Source organism: Diorhabda carinulata, chromosome 1, assembly GCF_026250575.1.
Source record: "Diorhabda carinulata isolate Delta chromosome 1, icDioCari1.1, whole genome shotgun sequence".
NCBI classification, from domain to species: Eukaryota; Metazoa; Arthropoda; class Insecta; order Coleoptera; family Chrysomelidae; genus Diorhabda; species Diorhabda carinulata.
The window spans coordinates 20,987,636-21,009,975 of record NC_079460.1 but is presented as its reverse complement, the minus strand read 5'-3'; the positions used below and the strand labels follow the sequence as shown (position 1 = coordinate 21,009,975).

At 30.8% G+C, this 22,340-nt stretch overlaps 2 protein-coding genes across 2 annotated transcripts; one reads left to right on the top strand and one right to left on the bottom strand.

Moving 5' to 3' along the window:
- The first annotated feature begins 69 nt into the window (after positions 1–69).
- On the top strand, positions 70–5,056 carry LOC130893223 (bifunctional arginine demethylase and lysyl-hydroxylase PSR). Its single transcript, XM_057799148.1, has 5 exons — positions 70–408; positions 522–880; positions 2,123–2,319; positions 3,641–4,202; positions 4,824–5,056. Exons 1-5 carry the CDS (start codon positions 339–341, stop codon positions 4,866–4,868), a joined length of 1,233 nt encoding a protein of 410 aa, XP_057655131.1. The 5' UTR covers positions 70–338; the 3' UTR covers positions 4,869–5,056.
- A 4,964-nt stretch (positions 5,057–10,020) lies between these two features.
- LOC130893212 (protein MEMO1) lies at positions 10,021–22,281 on the bottom strand. Its single transcript, XM_057799142.1, has 7 exons — positions 22,085–22,281; positions 21,916–21,997; positions 21,576–21,757; positions 21,194–21,305; positions 20,902–21,121; positions 18,853–18,957; positions 10,021–18,756 (listed from the first exon to the last, which is right to left on the bottom strand). Exons 1-7 carry the CDS (start codon positions 22,131–22,133, stop codon positions 18,619–18,621), a joined length of 888 nt encoding a protein of 295 aa, XP_057655125.1. The 5' UTR covers positions 22,134–22,281; the 3' UTR covers positions 10,021–18,618.
- Between the last annotated feature and the right edge of the window lie 59 nt (positions 22,282–22,340).

Here is a 22,340-nt window from a genome sequence, read left to right as displayed (position 1 = left end):
AATAGAAACGTTTATAGGAAACTGTTAAAAAATGATAATTATTTTTTCAATTTATCAGACACTTATTATTAGACACCATTAGATTTTATTAGGTTTTACTTTAAAATAATAAATTTTCTTCAAATTTACAATTGAGTAATTGATTATTTTTTAATAATGGATTTAGTACAAAAAACTCAAGCCTTCTTGATTCTTGCTATGTACTAATTCTGACAGTTGACAAGAGTGAAAGCTTTAAACAAATAAAATCATTTAACTTAAGGAATTGAACTGATGTGTCTACGTGACTTTTTTAATTTAGAAAAAACCGTATCGTTTAATAGTTAGTTCATAAAGTAATGGATGAAAACGAATTCGCACATAGAGCAAGAAAAAGAATAAAAGAAGTTAAAAGAAAAGCTAGGCCAGGTAATTTAGTTAAACAGTTTTCTATATTCTAACCTATTTTTCATTTATTAAATTATTATAGAATTATGTTAAGAATAACACCTATATGTATTGAGAGTATCATTTTATTATAGAATTAAACACAAAGGAGTCATGGAAGCAGTTAGGATTTGCATCAGATTTTGAAAGATTTAAAAACTTTATAGACAACTGTGAGAGAATAAATCAAGATACTACTTCTCAGCGAGAATTTATTTCCAATTATGAACTTCCATATAAGCCTGTAGTAATCACAGGCTGCCAAAATGGATGGAAAGCTCGTGATAAATGGACTTTAGAAAAGTTAGCTAGAAAATACCGAAACCAAAAATTTAAATGTGGCGAAGACAATGAAGGATATAGTGTAAAAATGAAAATGAAGTATTACATACACTATATGCAAAATACAAAAGACGATAGTCCTCTATATATATTTGACAGCAATTTTGGAGAGGTAATTATCTAACAGTAGTTGAATTTAGTAAGATATATAGACAGTTTTGTTAATCCTTCAATTGGAACATCCTTCTATAGAATAGATATAGTTTTACATAATTGGTACTAGATCTCGCTAGAAGTAGAGTTTCATATGCGCCTCAGTCTAACCCTACTTTTTGCAGCGTATATTCACTGCCTTTCACCATATCATAAGCAGATTTTCTTGATAGTAATTGCTCAAGTTACTTCTTCATTTTAAGGGAGTGTTCTGCTCTAGAAGCCTAAATTTTAGGCATTTTTTAAACTAACGTAAAAATATGAAAACATTGGTACTATCCATTATTTTATATAATATTTATTGACTTTCTAAGAATAATTGGGGAAAAAAATCAGAATTTCAATAAATTGCAGGCCGGTTAAATAGGGGCTACAAAAAAACCAGTGCATTCTGGTGGACATGATTCCAGACTTTTTAGTGATCTGCAATAAAAATTCTTATTATTAAAAGATATCGCTATCTCATTGACCTTAGTCAAAAAAGTTCACAAAATGGCGTTGATATGAAATTTCAATTTTTTGCCCCTTTTTCCAACTTTTTCGAATTTTTTAAAAATACTCCAAATTAAAATTTTTCAAAATCCAAGGCAGATGTGATAGAGAGATATATAAAAAAGATTTCCACCAAATTTCAAAGGAATCGGTCTGGTAGAACTCAAGGTATCATGTCCACCACCACCAAAAAGTAGTTTGAGAAACAATTCTAGTAGAATAACTCGTTTCACTCGGCCAGCTTAGACGCTACATCACAATATCTACTGTATCACCAGAAATAATGCAAGTTTTTAAAAATCTGGTAAAGGGCATATTCTTAATGGTCTAAGCTTTGAAAATATGCAAAAAAATTGATGTTTTCCAATTCTTAGACCAGAATACCCCCTTAATTACTTCTTTGTGATATTTGGCTTTTTTTTATTATTACTTTGATAGTAATTACATATGTTGAATATTTATTTCAACATGTTCTTGTATTAGTTACTTCTTTGTTATGTTTGGCATTTTTTTATTGTATTATATTATCTTATATTTGACTGATAGTCAGCAATTAGTATTAAATAAGATGGGGTAAATAAATGCCCAAAAAATTCCCATATTCGTCTGTCAAATGGATGTTCCTCATAATACAAAAAAAATATGTTCTGTCCAAAGGGTTAAATATAACATTTTGAAATATATCCAAATCAGTATTCTAATATTGTAGCATAGGAGAAGAAAGAAATTACTTCAAGACTATGAAGTCCCATATTATTTTCGTGATGATCTTTTGAAGTATTCTGGAGAAAACAAAAGACCTCCGTATAGATGGTTTGTAATGGGACCGGCTAGATCAGGAACAGGAATTCATATCGATCCTCTTGGTACTAGTGCTTGGAATGCCCTAGTATCAGGACACAAAAGGTAAACATCATTTTCATACAGGTATTACCCAAAATTTTAGATTTTATCCTGATACTGATTTGTATTGATATTGGGATCATTGTGGTTTGAAAATAAGGCTCTAAGTATTTTTAATTAAGTAATTAAAAGTTCTAAGAGGATTAAAGCTAGACACTATTAGAAAAAGAAAAAAGGTATTCTTCTATAACAACTATTTTTAATCACATTTCAACTTGAGTACATTTTTGATTTATATGAGAATGAGAAATCCTAATCTCAGCATTTCTTTTGACCATTTCCTCTGTTTCTTCCGATATGTAACATTGTCTATCCATTTTTCCTTTTTATGGGACATGTTCCTCTGGCTTTATCTAGCCAAGTAACTGTAGGAATTTTTAATTTGTATGCTTGTATGGATTTTGGGGTATCGTACACAGTGACCCAAAGGATCTATTGTGTCCCCTCCTCTTGCTGAGACACTGGAGAACTCGGTATTTACAGCTGATCCGTTAAGCCCACTCCTTTTAAAAAGTCTGGAATGTGGGATAAGCATTAATTGCCAGAGCTCTTTGTCTTCTATTTCAAGCGCTCCCAGGTGTAGTACTTTGGAGTTCCTTGATGTTCCACACTTTGAGAGGATAGGAATTTGGAATTTTAAATACCCAATAGAAGACACCTGTTCAAAACATTGCAACCTCACTCTATTCTCTACAGAAGCATCTTTGAAATTTTTTTTAACCGTCGGGATTTCTGTTTCAAACAAATACAGAATGCACAAGCTATAAACTCATATGGAATTATTTTCAATTCAATTTTGCTTAGAAAACACAAACTTTCACTTGCACGTTAGTCACTCGAAAAACTGTATCCACCATTTTGTCGTCTTTGATCCAACAAACTAAAAACTGTCATATATGAATGCGTAACGATACTAGAATGTGGTTAACAGGTTTATGGTTTACCTTGCAAAGAACCCAAACGCTTATTTTACCCAACCTAAGTACAAAGTGTCTACCATTGGTTTCCCATCGGGTATTTGTGCTTCTACCTTCAATTGAAAGAAACAACTTGAGAATAATCGAATAATTCAAAAGGATTACATAAGAAATAGACAATATTTCGTTTTTTTTTATGACCTATATCGAATACAATTTAGGAAATTTCTGTGTTTTGTAATAGAACCAATCTCACAGTTTTATTGAAATAGAATTAACATTATTTTCAATAACCTATATATATTCAAATTTAGCTGCATGTGGTAGGTAGATTCACTATAAATGAGTTACATAGAGTACTTTTTATATATATAGTTTATTTTAATAAATCATTTTATTCTGTTTAGATGGTGCCTATTCCCAACTCATACTCCCAAGGATATCCTAAAAGTGACACTTCCAATTGGAGGAAAACAAAGAGATGAAGCAATTACTTGGTTTAACATAATTTATCCTAAAACCCAGAAGCCAAGTTGGCCTCAAAATTGTAAACCAATTGAAATTTTGCAAAAACCGGGTGAAACAGTATTTGTGCCGGGTGGTTGGTGGCACGTAGTATTAAATTTAGATACAACAATAGCAGTTACGCAAAATTTCTGCAGCAGAACAAACTTTCCTGTAGTTTGGCATAAAACTGCAAGAGGAAGGCCAAAACTTTCTAGAAAATGGTTGAGAACTTTGAGAGAAAAAGACCCAAATTTAGCTGCTTTAGCTGATCGAATTAATTTAGAGAAACCGTCTGGAGTAGCTTCAGATAGCTCTAGCAACTCTTCTTCAAGCTCTAGTTCAGAATCTGATAGTTCAAATTCTGAAGATGACGATAGTGGACAGGAAAGTATTACAGCCAAAAAGAAGAAAAGGAAATCAGATTTCGATATTGAGGATAATAGAAAAGTTTGTCCAAGACTGGTAAGTAAACATATATTTTTCAATTTTCAATATTTCTACCTTAATTATTTAATTGTTGAAATTTCAACACACAAAAAAGTAGTTTCAAATATTGTGTTTTTATAATTAAATGTATTTTCTCGTAGTTTGCTAATGCAGTTTTATTATTTAACTTATTGTTGATTTCCTAATATGCCTTCCAAATATTGAGGTATATATCCTATGTATACAGTATATCTCAAAAAAATTACAAGAAAACTCATAAAATTTTTATATTTTTTTTACTACCGAATTATTTTAATAATGTAATATCATGAGTTACTATTATTTAAAAAAAACATTTTGATAACAGCTGGGAGAGTCCTATAAGATAATTGCTAGGATACTGTCAAAAGAGCATTAGTCGCGGGAGGAGTAGATGAATGGTGTCGATCAGTTGGACTAAATGTTTTCATAGAACAGACATCTCAATATTTGATAAATGGATTTATATTGCATCAATATAATAAAAAATAAAACTGGGTTGATATATCATAAACCTATATTTAATTATGAAAATTCAAAAGTCTTTGTCACCGGAAGTTTTATAAATGATTCTTATACATTAAATGAAATTAGGTAGTAATTGTTAATTATTTTCAGAGTAACAATGTTCCATCCTCGTGGATAAATGTGTCTTCCATTTAGCTATTGATTGCAGGAAATGAATCTAAAATTGTCAAGTGTGTAAAGATAAATACTCACGCCTTTGCCTTCGTACCATTTTATAATCAGAGTTTTCCCATGTGGACATATTTTCTTACTAATTTGATCCAAAACCAGGTATTATTTTGTACATGATAACAAAGTTGAATAAATAAATATATTAATATGTATTGAAATTTAATTATTGAACCCATATCAATGGACAATCATTTTCCATTAGTATTATATCTAATTTAGTACCGGGATTTTTTAAGATGAAATTCCACTTAGAGAAATTGCTGAAATTTCTTTGTATATTAGCCATAATTGTCCTCTATTACCAATCAAGTTTTTTATTACCAGTTATTTAATTTGTTTCTAGTGCTCTATTTTATCCATTCAACTCAAATACGTTATTTTTCATTTTTGGTTGGTTTTAGAAAAAATGCACTTTTTAAAGGAATAAAATTTCCTCAGGAAAAAAAACAATGAAAATTGAATGTCTTACAAACAAATGAAAAAGACATTAGAGAAGTAAAAAAATGAGGATCAATAATAGAAAAAATCAAATGAATGTCGAACTAATAGGAAAAATTATGAAGACAGGAAACATCGATAGAAATTGAAGAGAGAGGCCAAAAAAATATATAGGAAATAGAAGAATGATTATTAAAAGAAGAAGGTGGTAGTTGACAGTGAAATAAATGATTATGAGAGCCCTAAACCACCAACTAATATCTAAAAAGAAAAGAGAAGACTTGTTGATTTAACCTCTATTTTTTTCTTTTCAAGTTTTCTCAATTAGTATCTATTTATGGTTAACTTTTCACTGGGTAAGCTGGCTTGCGAATGATTAAATGAAAAGTTTAATTATAAGTGGAGGTAGTAAAAAAAAACCAGAGCAAATTGATAGATTTATAGAAGCAACAACAGTATTAGAAAACTAAAGAAAAAAGAGTGAAAAATGCAAGAAAAGGAACAATGGGTACATAAAATAATGCAAGAAATATAGGATAACAACATAAAGAATAGAAAGTTATTTGAACTTATGAAGATGCAAAAGAAAAACTAAAAAGTACTGATTGAAAATGAAACGAAAAAATTGGAGGACAAAATGATAAAACTTTTAAAAAAATTAAGACCCCAAAATCAGATGAAATATTCGAAAAGATCTATGAATTTATTAATGAAATATGAGAACAATAGACAATGCCAGAAATATGGGACAATCAATTCCAATATTTACAATAAGAAACAATATTGAATGTAGCAGCTACAGAGGAATCATGCTTTTAAAAACCACATACAAAATATTAGACCCAATGATGAGACAACAAATAGTGGAGCAGGTGGGAGAGAGACTTTGAGAATACCAACAGGACTTTAAAAGAAGGAGATCCACCATAGAAGCAAGTGTGACAAACATGACATATTTCAGAAAAACTTTCTATAGTAGTAACTGGAAAAAAGGACATATAAGTGCCAATCAAACTTATCAACTTAAAAAAAATAACAATGGAAAAAATCAAAGGAAGAAATATTAATCATATAAGTTTGACAGAGAAAATAATAGTGGGAACGGGTGAGACGCACTATTTAACATAGCTTTCGAAGGAACAATAAAAGAGGTTACAATCAAAAGGATCCATAAACATTTAGTGGCATATTCAGATGACATAGTACTAATGACAAAAGATAAAAAACCCCTTGAAGAAGTGACACTCGTGATAGTAGAAGCAAAAAAAGGAATAGAAACAATTGAAAAAAGACCAAATGTACGATCAAACACAAAAAGAAAAATCATTGGAATACTAAAACCAAGTTAAAAATCTTATGAAAAAAGAAAAAGAGAACCTTAGAATAATAGAGGCCACAGAAAATGAATTTAGAAGGCTATTGAATAAGGAACTAAATGAGAGAATATAAAGACAAGACATAGCTAAATTTTAAAAATCTCGTAGGCTGATATGGTATCGACACTTAGAGAAATGACTGCCAGACCAATCGAAGGTATACCAATAATAAGATTGCTGGTAGGGTGATCAAGATGAAAGCAACCAGAACTGAGAAGAAAATATCAGAAATCTTGACTTTCTTTTTTTATATTATAACAATACAATCTGAATACTTCAAAAACATAACTATGACAGTGAAATGTGATTAGAAAATTTGAAAAAGAAGTAAAAAATTTGGGAAATTCAGTAAAAGACAAAATATATGGTTATCAGATATACTAATGAGGAAATAGAGAATCCTAGTGCCAATAAAGAAACAGGAGAATTACATCTGAAAGCCATAAAGGCAAAGTTTGGAGACCTGAGGCTACTCATAAAGTTGAAGTACATCTCAAAGAAAACTAAAATGAAAAAGATGAAAATTGGTGAAAAGAATCATCTCAAAACATCTGTGGATATTAAAGAAGGCAGACGAAGACATGTTAGACAAATGGGAAAAAATATACCAAGAGGAATCTATAGTGGAAAGAGTATTGAAAATGGTTGGAAAAAAAAACAAATTGGAGGAACTGTCAAGTACTTGGGATAGCATTTTCATTAGAAGGCAGATAATTGGATGCTTAGGACAATATGAGAAACCATATAGAAATTGATGTACTACGGAGAAAACCAATAGGCAAAAAGAGAAACGGAAGACCAAGGAAGAGGTGGAAAAAATATACTAAGAGGAATCTATGGTGGAAAGAATATTGAAAATGGCTGGGTAAAAAACAAATTGGAAAAACTGTCGAGCACTTGGAATAGAATTTTCATTAAAAGGCAGATAATTGGATGGTCAGGACATTATGAGGAACTTTATGATTATGACATTATGATGAACATGGCATGTCGAAAAATGGTACTGCGAAGAAAACCAATAGGCAAAAAGAGGAAGGGAAGACCAAGAAAGAAAGTGTATTTGAAGACAAAAAATAAAATTCGGAATTGGGAAGAAAATGCTGATTTTGATTGAATTAATTGTAGAAGACCAGGTGAGATATATTGTAAAATTTAATATTTGATAGGAGAGAATGAACCAGAATAATAAAAGATGTTAAGTCATAATTTTTAAAAAGATGAAGAAAGAATCTAGAGCTCCAAAAAGTGAACAAATTCCCCCCAAAAAAAATCAAAATTCCCTCAGTTCATATGAGGTTTCCATAAACCAACTTTCAATTTGCTATTTTTTTTATTCATAATTTTTAGTGCCTTTAAAGTTAATAGAAAACACATAGTTGCTTCAAGATATAAATTGAAGACGATTGGATGAATTATTTGTTTATATTATATTCCATTACTTTGCTATGCAATACATTTGGATGAATAATACATAATTTTAATTTAATTGACTTGGCAAATTTTTTATGCAAATTATAATATTCAGCAATTCATTGGGGTGATTCATTTTTATTTTACTACATACATTTTTTATCTCATTGTTTACGGTGGGAATGTATAACAATTTGAATGTTAATCATTTAGGCCTCAGATAATCACGTATGAAAATTCAGTTGGTTCATTAGTGTAGCAGTTATCAAATTAAATTTGTTTATATATGTATGAAATGGCTTGTTACAAGTGTAAATTGTCAGAAATCAATGAGAATAGTTTGCTTATTTGTGATGGATGCAACAGAAGAGTCCACGGGTCCTGCCTTAACCTCAATCCGTTAGAAATTAATGTTATAAAAAATAGAAATAAGAATTGGTTGAGGTTTAACTGTGAAATATGTCAAGAAAATATTTCGGCTGCCGTTGATGCTTCTATGACAGTCCAATTAGCAATTGAATATGATAAATGGAGGACATCAAGAAATGACCAAAATGGAGTGTAAATCTGATACCGTCCTGATCAAGAAGTTGTAATATAAAAAGACAAATTGTTATATAAATATAAATAACTTCACATTTTGACTCTATATTCTTAATTAAAAATTTTAAAGTGTATTTTTTATTTTTATTTGATTGTTTACTACTACAAAGGTCTGGAAAATAATTTGATGAAACAAATATCTTCCAACCCATAAAGTCTGAAATTACAAAAGGCACTATTATTGTACCTAAAGCTGCGTTTTAGATGGAAGATCGTAGAACAGATTGGGCACTACTACAGAGGTCTAGAGAACAATGCATGAAACAAATATCTCTCTTTTAACCCATAAAGTCTGGGATTACAAAATTAAACTGCTATTGTAACTATATTGTACCTAAAGCTGCGTTTTAGATCGAAGACCATAAACCAACTTTGATCTTGATGTTTTCTTATGAAAATATTTGATTGTTCACTACTACAGAGGTCTAGTAAACAATGGATGAAACAAATATCTCTCTTTCAACCCATAAAGTCTGGAATTACAAAAGGCACTGTTATTAAAACAATGCACGGCCCAACACTGTGCGGATAATTGCTTTATCTTGACGAGGTTCGAGTCACGCAATTTTTTCGGCCTGCGAGCAGTCCAGACTTAAATATGAGCACATTTGGGATGGGATGGGAAACCTTTACGGGCACATGCGTCGGCAGTCAGAAATAATAGAAACCTTCGCAACATACTGATACAGGAAAACTAATTTCAAAGCATGCCTCTTTGCATGCTATTATCACTGTCTATTACTCACTAATTTTTTTTGTTTCAATAAAAATTATAGGACAGTTAAATTGTTCATTTTCATTACTTAGCATAAATTAAAATTATTCATAACTTTCAATAATCAACAACAGAAACTTCTTTGTTATGCAATGCTAAGTATGTTACAATCGAAAAAAATTCCGAGAAACATTAAATTTTCTCAAGTGGCAGTTTATTATTATTACTTTTAAATAAATCAATAACTATTCTATTTACATTCAAGTGAACTGAGACACTCAATTATGTGAGTATCTCATACTCAGATATTAACGTCACTGCTCGGTGAAGGAAAGGAACGCGAGTTAAGTGTTTTTCTCACGAAAAACTATTTTTAAAAAATTTATTTACAATCACAATATGTAACTCCTCCTTCCTTAAGAATCCTCATCCCTGGTTCATAATTTTTCTTTCTTCAATTTTCTGTTTTCTTCAAAGTCTTGCGCAGATTGCTGCGGTAAACTCTCATTAAAAAGGAACGTGCATTGAACTGAGTTATGATTTCAGAGAATAATCTTAAGAAATAAAACGCATGTTTCAAAGGCGTATAAATGTCGTATATTACAAATTTACAGTCTTTGGTCTACATTTTTGTAGGCCTATTACACAAGTATGGTGATATTTTTGTAATCTTACGCATTAAAAAAATAATAAAATATTTCGATAATATTTATGACTAAAACTCGAATGCATTCAAGCCCAGAAGGGAAATAAAAAAAATGATATTTCGAGAAAACCAAACAAAACAAACTGAAAATTTATTCTGCTTATTCATATACTTTGTGGGGGGTAATGAGTCATTAAAACTAGATCAATGATTCAACAATTAACGTAAAAACAATTTCTGACATACTGGAAAATATTTTAAATAATTTATATTAGTCCAGGTGACCAATATTACCTCCGATTTCCATGAGTAAATATTTGCCGATATGTCCTTATTACTCTTAGCGGTAAAAACTACCTTATTGCAAGAAATCAAAAAAATTGTAAGTATAAGCAATTAATGAGTAGAAAAATATTTTTAAGGATCGAATAAAAGTTGATTGATGCTTTTATATGGTATTGCTGCTTGATGTATTTATTTCATCCCTTATAAAGCACCCCCACCCCAAGTGAAGATAAAATTTAAAAAATATTTAATCACTTTTTGGTAGCTTATTTATATTAAATTGACTCTGTTTGTGTTCAACTCAAATATTTTGAATCCCAAATGTTCAACCCTTATCATTCCTTATTTCGAGAAAAATTGAAAAAAAATTTATAGAGGTGTTTATTGTTTTTGATGATTTATTTATTTTACATGGACATCTTTTCATCTGTTTTGACTCGAATATTTTGTATTTATAATTTTCAACCCCTATAAATCATTCTCTATTTCGGAAAAAATTGAAAAAAATATTTACAGACGTACTTATACAATTTTAGGGGGCAACGTTTAAATGGTTCGAAAATAGTATCAGTCATACATTAGGGTACAAGTTGTAAGGTCATATTTGTTATTTTAGAAGTTTGAAAAAATTTGAAAAAAACCAAAATACTTGTTAAAAAAAAATACCAACTTTTTGTTCCCTATCAATTTTTATGTATATCCCATAGTTTTTCAGAAATTATAATAATTTCGAAAATGATTTTTCGACTTTAACATAATTTTTTTCGAAATCGTTCAAACATCCAGAAATCATTATACTTATGTGAATAAAATAAATCATCACTGGATTATATTTTTAATGCAATTTAAGTACTATTGCTAAGGGTGGAATTGAGGTTTATCTTTACAAAAAATATATAAATCGATTTTATTTCGGCTATAATTTTTTTAGTTTTGCTAATGCTAGAGTTCTACTAACTCTCATTTTAAAGCTTTCTTAAAATAGTACTTTGAAAAAGATTATATGCAATTACTCAAAAAGTTGACCGTTTGTCCGTACTCAACGTTGATTTTAAAAAATTTTCGTTGGATAAAAATATTCAGCCTTCAATAAATCATAGCTCGATTTGTATTATGCCTGAAGCAAATTCAAAAAAACCAATCTCCCTATTTTTCATGAGCTTCATTTTTGTTTATTACACTTTTTCTGATAAAACCAAATTTGAGTTTTAAAGAAAAACCGCGCATCACTAAAAAACTATTGATTTTTCAAAAAATAATGCTAAGAACATTTTTTGCTTATAATTTAATCCGCTGTTATTTTCGACATAAAAATGTTCACCCATCAGTTGGAGTGGAGCTCACCCCTAAAGCAAAAGCACACACTGGCGTAGGGTAGATTTTGCTTTTTGATGTATTCACACATGCTGTCGAAATTTCAATAAAATCGATGCAGGTTCATAGAAATCTGAGGTGAAAACCTCGATATCCTGGACTATATACCTTTCAGCTGAATCAATGTTTGAATCAAAATGAAATATTCGATTAATGCTGTATAAAATGTTATAAAGTTGTTTACAACAATCTAATATATAGGTTTGAATCATTATCTCTTCAAATTAGAAATCAGGATCAATTATCCTAGTTTTTTTTTATGTACACTGCCGGCCAAAAGTTCCCAAGACCACATTAAAACAACATAATTATCTAGTTACTGTAAGGAAACCCTATAAAATAAATAAAAGAAATATACACCTGTACTTATATTTTATTGTCAGTATCAAATATCTAAAAACAACATTCTTTCATTCATTTCCAACTTATTGGACAGAAAACATTTATTGTATTCAAACATCAAAAAAAGCTGCTAATAACTAATTGCTTTGATTTTGTTTCCCATCGGTCAATAATATGGACAATTCATCTTCTAAAAACACGGGCTTCCGACTTACCTGAGATTATATGGGTTTGTTCACAAACAATTTCAGTCTAAACTTTGCAGACGTCTTAAAATAATAACTCGATTCAGGGAGACAGGAGGCAGAACAGTTTTCAAGATAGTTCACGAGATACCACATCAAGTGAAGATAATATGATTGTTTTTACCAGACGCTCAACAGCGCTGAAAATCCGAAAGTAAAAAAAAACCTTCATCATTGACTACTACTTCATCTAAGTTTGAGCTATTTACGTTCGACGAAGTGCCCAAGAAAAGATTATGCCAGATTGTGTAGTCCCAACAATCAAGGATAATCATGGCTCAATTATGGTCTAAAGTTGCTTTTTTAGCCATAGAACTGGAGATTTGATCAAAATTTGACGATATTATGAAAAAGGAACAGTACAAAAAATTTTAAAACAAAATGCCGTTACTTCGGGTTAATGGATAACTGGGGATGGATTTATTTTCCAATAAGACAATGATCTCATGCATAATTTCAAATATTGAAGAGAATATTTGGAAGACAAAGAGGCACAATGGGTACTAATAAACATGGTGTGACCTCCTCAGAGACCGGATCACAATCCCATTGAAATTTTGTGGGAAGAGCTTGATAGGAACGACCGTAATTGTCTAATAATACAAAAAATTTATAACAGAATGCCGTTCCTTCGGATCAGTGACTAATTAGAGATGGATTTATTTTCCAATAAGACAATGATCCCAAGCATAGTTCCAAATATTGAAGAGGATATTTCCTCAGAGCCCGGATCTCAATCCCATTGAAATTTTGTGGGAAATGCTTCATAACAACGTTCGAAATTGTTATCCATCTTCACAAGAAGAAATGCGGAATGCTTTATGCGAATGTTGGAGCAATATGTCATAAGACACTATCAAGCGTAAGCCCAGACTTGTGAAAAAATTAGTTTAGCTTTGTTTAGCATGAATTGTTAATATTTTTTTTACGCTTTTTGAATATATTGATTGTCAAAAAGTTTTTTAGTGGATGATTTAAAGGTTTAATTAAACATTGGAGTTAAATTTAATTTTCCTACTTTAATTAAGGGCAGCCTTGAACTTTTGGCCTGCAGTGTACTTTGTTGTTATACATTCCAAAAATTCAAAAATTTTCAGAAAAATGAATTAAAACAAAAAATAAATATTTTAAAAAGTGATTTTCACAAATATAACTGACTTTTGATCGAGAAATAATCTAGATTTTGGACTGGAAAAGTAAAATCGAGAAAATATACAGTTGAACATCGTAAATCCCGGACTTCTAAAACGCAGAATATCTAAAATATCGACTGATTCGTTCGTATCGTAATTATAGCTTCTGTATATGACACTAGATGGCGACACCATATGTATTAAATGCGATTTTATTATATTTTATGCATACTTCTCCCTCTGTCCCACTTTGGTGAACCAATTAGAAATGTCTAGATATTAACCGTTTTTGTATGAGAAAAAATGAAGAAATCTTTTAACTATACTTGAAAAACTAGATGCAAAATGTCATGATTAGTAAGCTACAAATTTAGAATTCCTGGAATCGTTGGTGATATTCATACCGAACACACTGTTTACACTACCACTACATCAACACTCACAATTACACTGGTTTACCTTCAGTCTCTGAAGACGATAACTTGGTTATCAAAACGCGCGTCAGACAGTGCAATTGTGAGTGGTGGTATAAATAGTGTGTTCAGTAAATTCTACACATTTATACTACAAATATGCAGGGTGTTTCAAAAGACTTACTGAATCAGAAGTCTAAAATGTTTTGTTAGAAAACACAAAACTTTATTGAATGTATCGGATAGAAATCAAAGTCATCTGCAACACCCTGTATATCTAATAATAGAGTAACATAAGCTGTCATTTGTAATTCAAGAATTGAAAAAAATCCTTATCTGTACACAAGTGGATAAAATTTTTTTTGTTTATGTAATATGCCATTTGGTTTCTGTGTTGATTTATTTGATATCTAATTTCTGCAAGTGAGTGTAAAATGATTAATTGGCAGTAAAAGGGACATTAAGATAAATAAATAGGAAGAAGAGATACCAGGTTTAAAAACAATATCAATTCATAGATAAATTTTGTTTATAGTTTCAATTATTTATTTTAATGAGATAACAAATCCTGCTAAATCAGTTATTGCTTTTTAAACAAATTTAAATGATAAGTACACTACCAGTAAAAAGTTTTTGCCCACCCCATAATCAATACATTAAATTCCAAAACATAAACAAATTTCTGTTTTATATTGTCAAGCGAAGGTACAAACCAAAAATAATAGTGCCCCTTATTTGTTTACTTTTATTATTCTTTAACTGTGAATAATGATTGGTTTAGTCCCAGTTTGGAAGGGTGACAGTGAAGGAACCTCGACATACTGTGGACTACAGCGTGAAAAATATTCATCCATTAGGAGCTTTGGCGATGGAAAACTTTCACGGCAGTCTCGAAACATCACAACCCTTGATGATAAACATTTTGTATTGATCCACGAATAACGAGTTCTTACAATGAAAAGGAGTTGAGACAAACTGTCCTTTTTGGAATGGTGACAGTGAACAAGCCTCTTGTAAGAGGTCAAAATGAAATTAAGAGGTTGCAGTGGACTAAAGAACATTGTACACATGAAGACTGGGAGGGAGTTTATGGCGTGATGAGTCAAAGTTTGAGGTTTTTGGGTCTAAGAAAGTTTGTCAAGGATTAAAAGAAGTAAAACACGACAGGGACTCGGTGATGGTTTGGAGAAAGGGCCACTAGAAAAATGGAAAAAATGGAATGGATTGTGGAGGAAGAAGACCAGCGCCTGATTGACAGAAAAAGTAAATGTAGAACGTTCCCAATTGGTAGAAAACATCCTCCAGCATGATAACGATCCGAAGCATTCCTTGAAGCTGTGCAAAGAGTATTTGAAAGAATTTCACATCTTTGGAATTGTTACAGAGAATGCCAAAATTATGAATCGATATAATAAAATCAAAAGATCAATTACAGACTGTAGTCTTATTTACTTTTATTACTATATTCTTATATATATAATATATATAATAATTTACAATTGACATTGACATTTCCGTCCATTGTATACTTTAAGAATAGTGCCATATCATTAGTACTAATAGATTCCGCGAGAGGCACCAAGTGTCGCTATTACAATGAGTTACTCGCGATTGTATGCACCACGAACAGTGCCGTAAGTCAGAATGTCATCTCATTTCATCAAGTTATAAAAAACAAAGCTGACAGAGACATAAATGGAATACAAGTTTCATCTACAAATATAAAAGTCGTGAAAAGTGAAAACCTATGAGATATGGTTATAAGAAAAAGATGAAGAAAAAATTATTCTAATTTGGTTCTGATACCGGCGTACACATCTAAGCCAAAGATTGACGAAACAAAAAGAAAGACTTATTACTTGAAGCCTGTGTGATTCCGAAGTGTAGTTCGCTATTTATCAGGCTATGATAGATTTAAGAAATTAATTTCAATTTAAAATCTTCGTTCCATGCTGCTCAATATTATTAGTTCAAACACAACTTTTGTGGGTAAATTTAGTTCAACCTAAAATGCAAATGAAGTCATACAAATAAGTCCTTACATTACATTTTCAATTGTATGGTTTTTATTTGTTGTCTATCATGCAAACTAAAGGAAACGCAAAAACTTTTGACCGGTAGTGTACGTCGAATAAAAATTTTTTGACCTAAAAACAAAAAAACTAATCAAATGTTTTTATAGTGATTTAGTGGGGATACTCAATTATGAGAAAAAAGTTGTATTCAGCATTAAGCAGAAACTTCTAAAAGTAAAATTGAAAATGTCACAGATACCTTTATTACGATATTATTCACCTTGGTAGTGAAATAACTGTCACATTTAGACCGAACACCCACAATGCATCTGTTTTAAAACAAAGATTGCAAACCAGTTGATCTTGCAACAGTTTTGCAATCAAAAAAAACTTTGGAGCGCACACGGATACGACTCGCAATCAGTTGATGTAGCAGTGAAACGTAATTTTTCAATGTATTCAGACTCAGATGAGGAAGACCTCATTGATTATTATCAATACTGCAGACAATGCTAGGTACAAAGAGAATATTGGATCTATCCATACCTAAGTCAAAATGTGAACTCTAGACTGTCTCAAACAGTTTATAATTTTTTATTTGACACAAAGTTGAGGTTTAGTTCTTGATCACTCATATTGAAAAAAACATGAGATAATCAAATGAAACAACACCTGCGCGGCGGAATCAAGGTCACGTACAACCGATTGCAAACTAGTTTCATTCGAGTCACCTCGTGTGCGACTCCCTGCTGTTATACGTTGCCAAACCATTGCAAGATCAACTGGTTGACCACCTTTATTTCAAAACAGTCGCATCGTGGACGGTGTCGGCCTTTGTCCATCAATAACTAAAACAAAAATAGTGTGTTTATCATCACTTCTTCATTATTATGAAGGATCTTGGATCTAAATGCAAGATATCGGAACTATTCACTCTAGCTACATTTGCAGACAACATTGAGATTATTGCAACAAGACAAATATAAAAATTAGAAACATTTCTATTCCAACATGTTATGTACACCTCTATAAATTTGAAAATTGATCATAAGATAACATTGCACTAAAGAGCTCTTGTACCTCCATTAACCCATTCGCAGCATTGGAACTACCTACATTTACGATATTAGTTCATAAAGGTAGCTAGTGGTTCTATTTGGATTTTCTTAAAAGCATTTTACATAGTCCAAAGTACGTGTTGATGCTGAATTTTTAGAGTTATTTTACAAAAGTGAACATTGCAGTCCAGTTTGATTAAAATGTTTGCAGAATGAGTAGATTTGTGCTTTCAGATGAGTGTAGAATAACCAGATTAATGAAAATTTTAAATTGTTTATAATAAAGTTAATTCTTTAATACTTTATACCACCCGGTAAAATACAAACACATCTTTTACTGTGATAGTGGAAGAATTGAAGGTTTTTTCTCGATCTTATTAATCTCTGGAAGGATATGTATTGGAATATGGATTCAGACCTTCAAAATGAAGCAGTTGCTAAGGGGATGCCAAGGAACAAATTTCGAGATACAAAACCTTAATTTTCTCGATAATGGTCAATTACCACCAGGTGATAAATTTGCGACGTTCAAAAAAAATACATCATGGTGGGAATGTCGCATGCTATTCAGCATCCATACGGGCGGCTCTGATTTAATGGATAGAAATATTTCTAATTACTGTCCGCAATTATAAATTGTGGTGGCAAGTTTTTATACATCTATAATAGTTTCATTTCCAAAGTATGGATTTTATATAGAGTTTCAAAGAATCTGAAAAAAAAGCAATCGGTGGTGATTAATACATTGAAAATTCTTGCGACTTTGATTTACTAGGTTTTATCAGATACATTGGTGCATCATTATTCGTAAATGCTCCCCATGCAATGTCAAAAAATATATCAGTCTTGCATTACCCAAACTCCATGAAGCAAAATAGATGCAGAGTGTACAAAAAAATATGATATTTGTTTGTGGTATATGTACAGTGAAACTACATTCCTTTGGAAGTTTTAAACTGTTTCATCATGCTAAATCTACTAAGTTTTAGTGTTACTTTTAATTATACAATCAATGTTAATGTTCTTTTTTTTATTTTTTTTTAATAATGTAACTCCCGAAGCCAGGTTCAAAATTTGTAACAATTCTGTTTTCTTTGCGGAACTACTGAATTTTAAGAACGATTCTTTTCACCATTTTTCCATTGTTGAGTTATCAAAACTTATAATAAAAAGCAATTTTTACAGTTTGTCTGCAAATGGGTTAATAACGAAGACAAAAATTTTTAAACGTCACCATTGATCATCTACCTCCTTAGATTATCTATAAAAAGAATGACAGTTAAAAAAAATGGAACTCAATCATGCACTTATTAAAAAAATCACTGCGTATCATCTACAGGGGTGTTATAATTCTACAACTATTAGAGGTGTTGTGTATTCAATTTGAAAATATACATTTAAAGAAATTAAATACATCACATAGTGTATTGCTTAAATGCTGGACAGAGCAAAAATGTTATTTGTTACATTTGAAACATTATCTTACATAATTGATACCATGGACAATGTTTTATATTATTCAACTGATTAAATAAACAAAAAGTACAAAAATTAAACAAACAAATATGTAAATGAATCTGTTTTATTAGATAAATAATATCTAATAAACACGAGATTGAAAATGGCAATTTAAAAACAGTTCTGTTAAGGCCACATTTGTACTAATCTATCACTAAAGCTGCAGATGCATAACTAACAGATGAATCATTCATATTACGACATTGGCTCGATTGTGCATATTTCAAAAATTTTAAACTGGCACTCTGGCTGCTGTCATTCCTGAGTAATTCTTGTATTGCCTAATAAAAACAAAATAACCAAAAGATCACATATCTCAAGCACAACTCATCTGTGTAGTGCAGAGGAGTAAATGTGCGCCAATGTTATATCATTACCTGTAAGAGAATTCCAATAGGATGTCTTCCACAAATTGTATTGCCGTATTTTTTCAGGTAATTAGTAAACTCAGTAGGATTCAAGTTTTCAATAATATTCATTCCCTAAAAATTATTACAACTCAAATCTAATGAAAACGATGGCATATTGCCTCTCTAAAACACAACTAAGTATACAGAATTGCTCAAATTTCTTTAGAATTGTGACAATAGAAGATAGTTCCATAAATTTCCGCTTTGGAAGAATTATCTAGGAAACTTCATTCAATACAATCACACTACCGGTCAAATGTTTTTGCCCACCCCATAATCCATTCATTAAATTTCAAAATAATACACTAATTTCTCTATTATATTGTCAAGCGACGATCGAAAACATGCCTTCTTAGATGTTTATGATTGTAGCCACACAAAAACAGACAGTGATTAATACTTGTTGAACCAAGACATCTTTTTGTCCAGTTCGTATAAGAATTGTTTCCGTTCACGAACATTCAGACGTACCGTGAATAACAACGGAAAAAAATATGCATCGACAAGGAGCTTTGGCAATGAAAAAGTACAACCACCGAAGATGAACATTTTGTATTGAACCACGATTCAAGGGCTTAGAGACAGAAGCTCAGATCAATGAATCTAGGGATCTGCCTTTGAGTACTTTTAAGACGTCAAAATGAAATTAAGAGGTTGCAGTGGGCTTAAGAGCATATAAATTGGTCGTATGAAGTTTGAGGTTTTTTGTCTAAGAAAAGATTATTTGTGCGCAGATCAAAGGAATAACAAAAGTTGGATCCATGTGTAACCCCAGACTGTAAAGCATGGCAGTGGCTTGGTGATGTTTTGGAAATGTTGAGAAGGGCGACAGAAGACCTGCTGAAAATTGAGGAGATTTTGAAGAAAGAAGGCTTTAAAAAAATAGGAAAGGAAAATGTAGTACAATCTTAGAAAAATCTTCCAGCATGACAACAATCCCAAGCATTCCTTGAAACTGTGCAAAGAGAGATTTGGAATAACATGAAAAACGAATGGAACCAAATAGACGACGATTATTTCTCGAAATTGTTACAGATAATGTCGAAATGTGCACTGAAATAATAAAAGCAAAAGGGGTTACATTGATGAATGATTATTAAATTCTAATCTATACATTATGTTCTTTGAAATATAATTATCAATATCGATTCTACTGTTTTTGTTTGTTGTGTACAACGCAAACTATAGGGTGAGCCAAAGAATATGACTGGTAATGTATATCTACTGTTGAACTTTAAAAATGCTCTCCTGTATAATTTGTAAATTTTTACATTATACAATTTCCATCCAAAGAGGCGATATTATGTAAAATTCCTATCAAGTGTAAGTAGTTGTTAAAGTATTATAGAAGATAATTTAAGTTATGGGCAATCAAGATTATACAAAACTAGTGTTTTATATTCATGAATATAAAAGACTTTCAAAAAGGAATACAGAGAATAGTTTTAAAAAAATTGTGAGAGATAGAAAAACATCAAATTTTAACAAAATATGTGGAATAATAAGCATAATTTACACCACCTATCACCCATGTCAAAGAATACATGAATAAAAAACCAGTGAGGCTACATAAATTTGTTTCTATGATCTAATAAAGTTATGAAAATCCCTAAAGGATTTTAATAATAAGAAATTATTGCAAAACTAATTAAAGATATGAGTTACTAATTGCAGACACATATTTGAGCATATAACTAATATAAATATAATTTTTATTGAAGTGGCTTATAGTTATATATAGTTTTTTGTTAGTACCATGTAAATTTCTTAAAAATAAACATTTCTTTGATGTATCAACCTTCGTTTACATATTTAGAAGCATAGTAGATATATTAGATAGGATACAGATCTAAAGTAAGTTTATACAGAGCACCATTACACCAACACTCACAACTACACTGCCTGATGCATAAATTCAAATTAATTAAATTTTATTTGGTCTGTAAAGAGGATAAAACAAAAGAAATACAATTGCTATATATCACTGAATTACTGGAAATGTTATACTATACTCACTACTCTATCCAATCCTTCAATAGATTGATAAATATTACCATAGGAACGGTCATAGTAAGTGTATCTAAATCTGTGCCCCCAATGGCAGAAATCAGAAGAAATAATAAAGAGATTCTTGGGATCGGCTAAGTAACTTGATAAAATTCGTCCATAGCAAGCTTCTTTTTCAGGACTTAGAGAGCCCACCAAGATAGGAACAATAGTGAATTGATTTTTGAAACTAAAACAGTGGGAATATTTGTTTAATAGGAACCTACAAAAGAAAAATCAACTTGGATTGTTCTTCACTCACTTTTCCATTACTTTAGCTATGTAAGGTAAGTGCATTTCAATACTGTGTTCATTTTCGTCAGTATCTAAATCCATCCATTCAAACTGACCTGTCATTTCTAATTCACTATTAACTGCAACAATAAATTACTAAATAATACTGACATAGTTGGTGATTGTTTTCCAGATGTGTCCCTCAATTTGTGTTATATTTAAGACAATTAAAAGTTAAACATTAATACAAAAAATACTTTATTCAAGGTTCATTGTATGTATTTTCAGATAACAATGATAACCTGAACAATATGTTATGTTAGCCCTAGACTCACCATAAAATACCATTATAAAAATCCTAAAATCAGCAACCCATATATTAAATATTGCCTTTGAAATATTTTACTTACTTTGAGAATCTACATGGAGATCATACAAAGGTGTTTTATATTTCTGTGCACTGGACAAGGCACAACCAGATAGGCGAACATGGTGAGAAGGTCCCAAAATGAAAATACGTCGGACAACAACAGGACTTATTTGTCTATAAGCATGACCCCCACATGCACCACAATATTGATATCCGGCATGTCTGAAAATCATCAATTTACTTTCAAAAACATATTGCAATTGAGTCTAATAGATGATTCATAGCTACAGCACCATCGAGAATGTCTCCAAACTACTGCTATTTAAACAATAATAAAATGAATTTGTCTCCTTCGCTGCAAACTACAGTTAAATACTTACGGTGCTATAATAGCTCTTGCTGGTCCGTGACTTAAATCAGCCTGATTTAACCAATAATCTAATTGTCTAGATAATTCTGCTCCTATAAAATATTGATAGATTTATGGTGGACAAAAAAGAATATAGTCCTGGATCTCCAAACAGCTGATTATTGTTTGGTAGTGCTTACCTGAGTCGGTGTACCAACTACCTGCGTGTAGTGCTCTTCGTACAGGCATTTTTCTGATACTTTATATTAGAAAGGATTGAATTAAATCAAAATGTCAAAATTATTTATAATATTAACTCCAAAAAATCGAAAAGTCAACAATTCATTAAAAAAATTATGATAACTGACAAGTTGACAGCTTCCCATACATAACTATTAACCATTTGAAGGGCGTTCTTTTGAACAATAAGATTTGCTGTTTTAATGATAATTACAG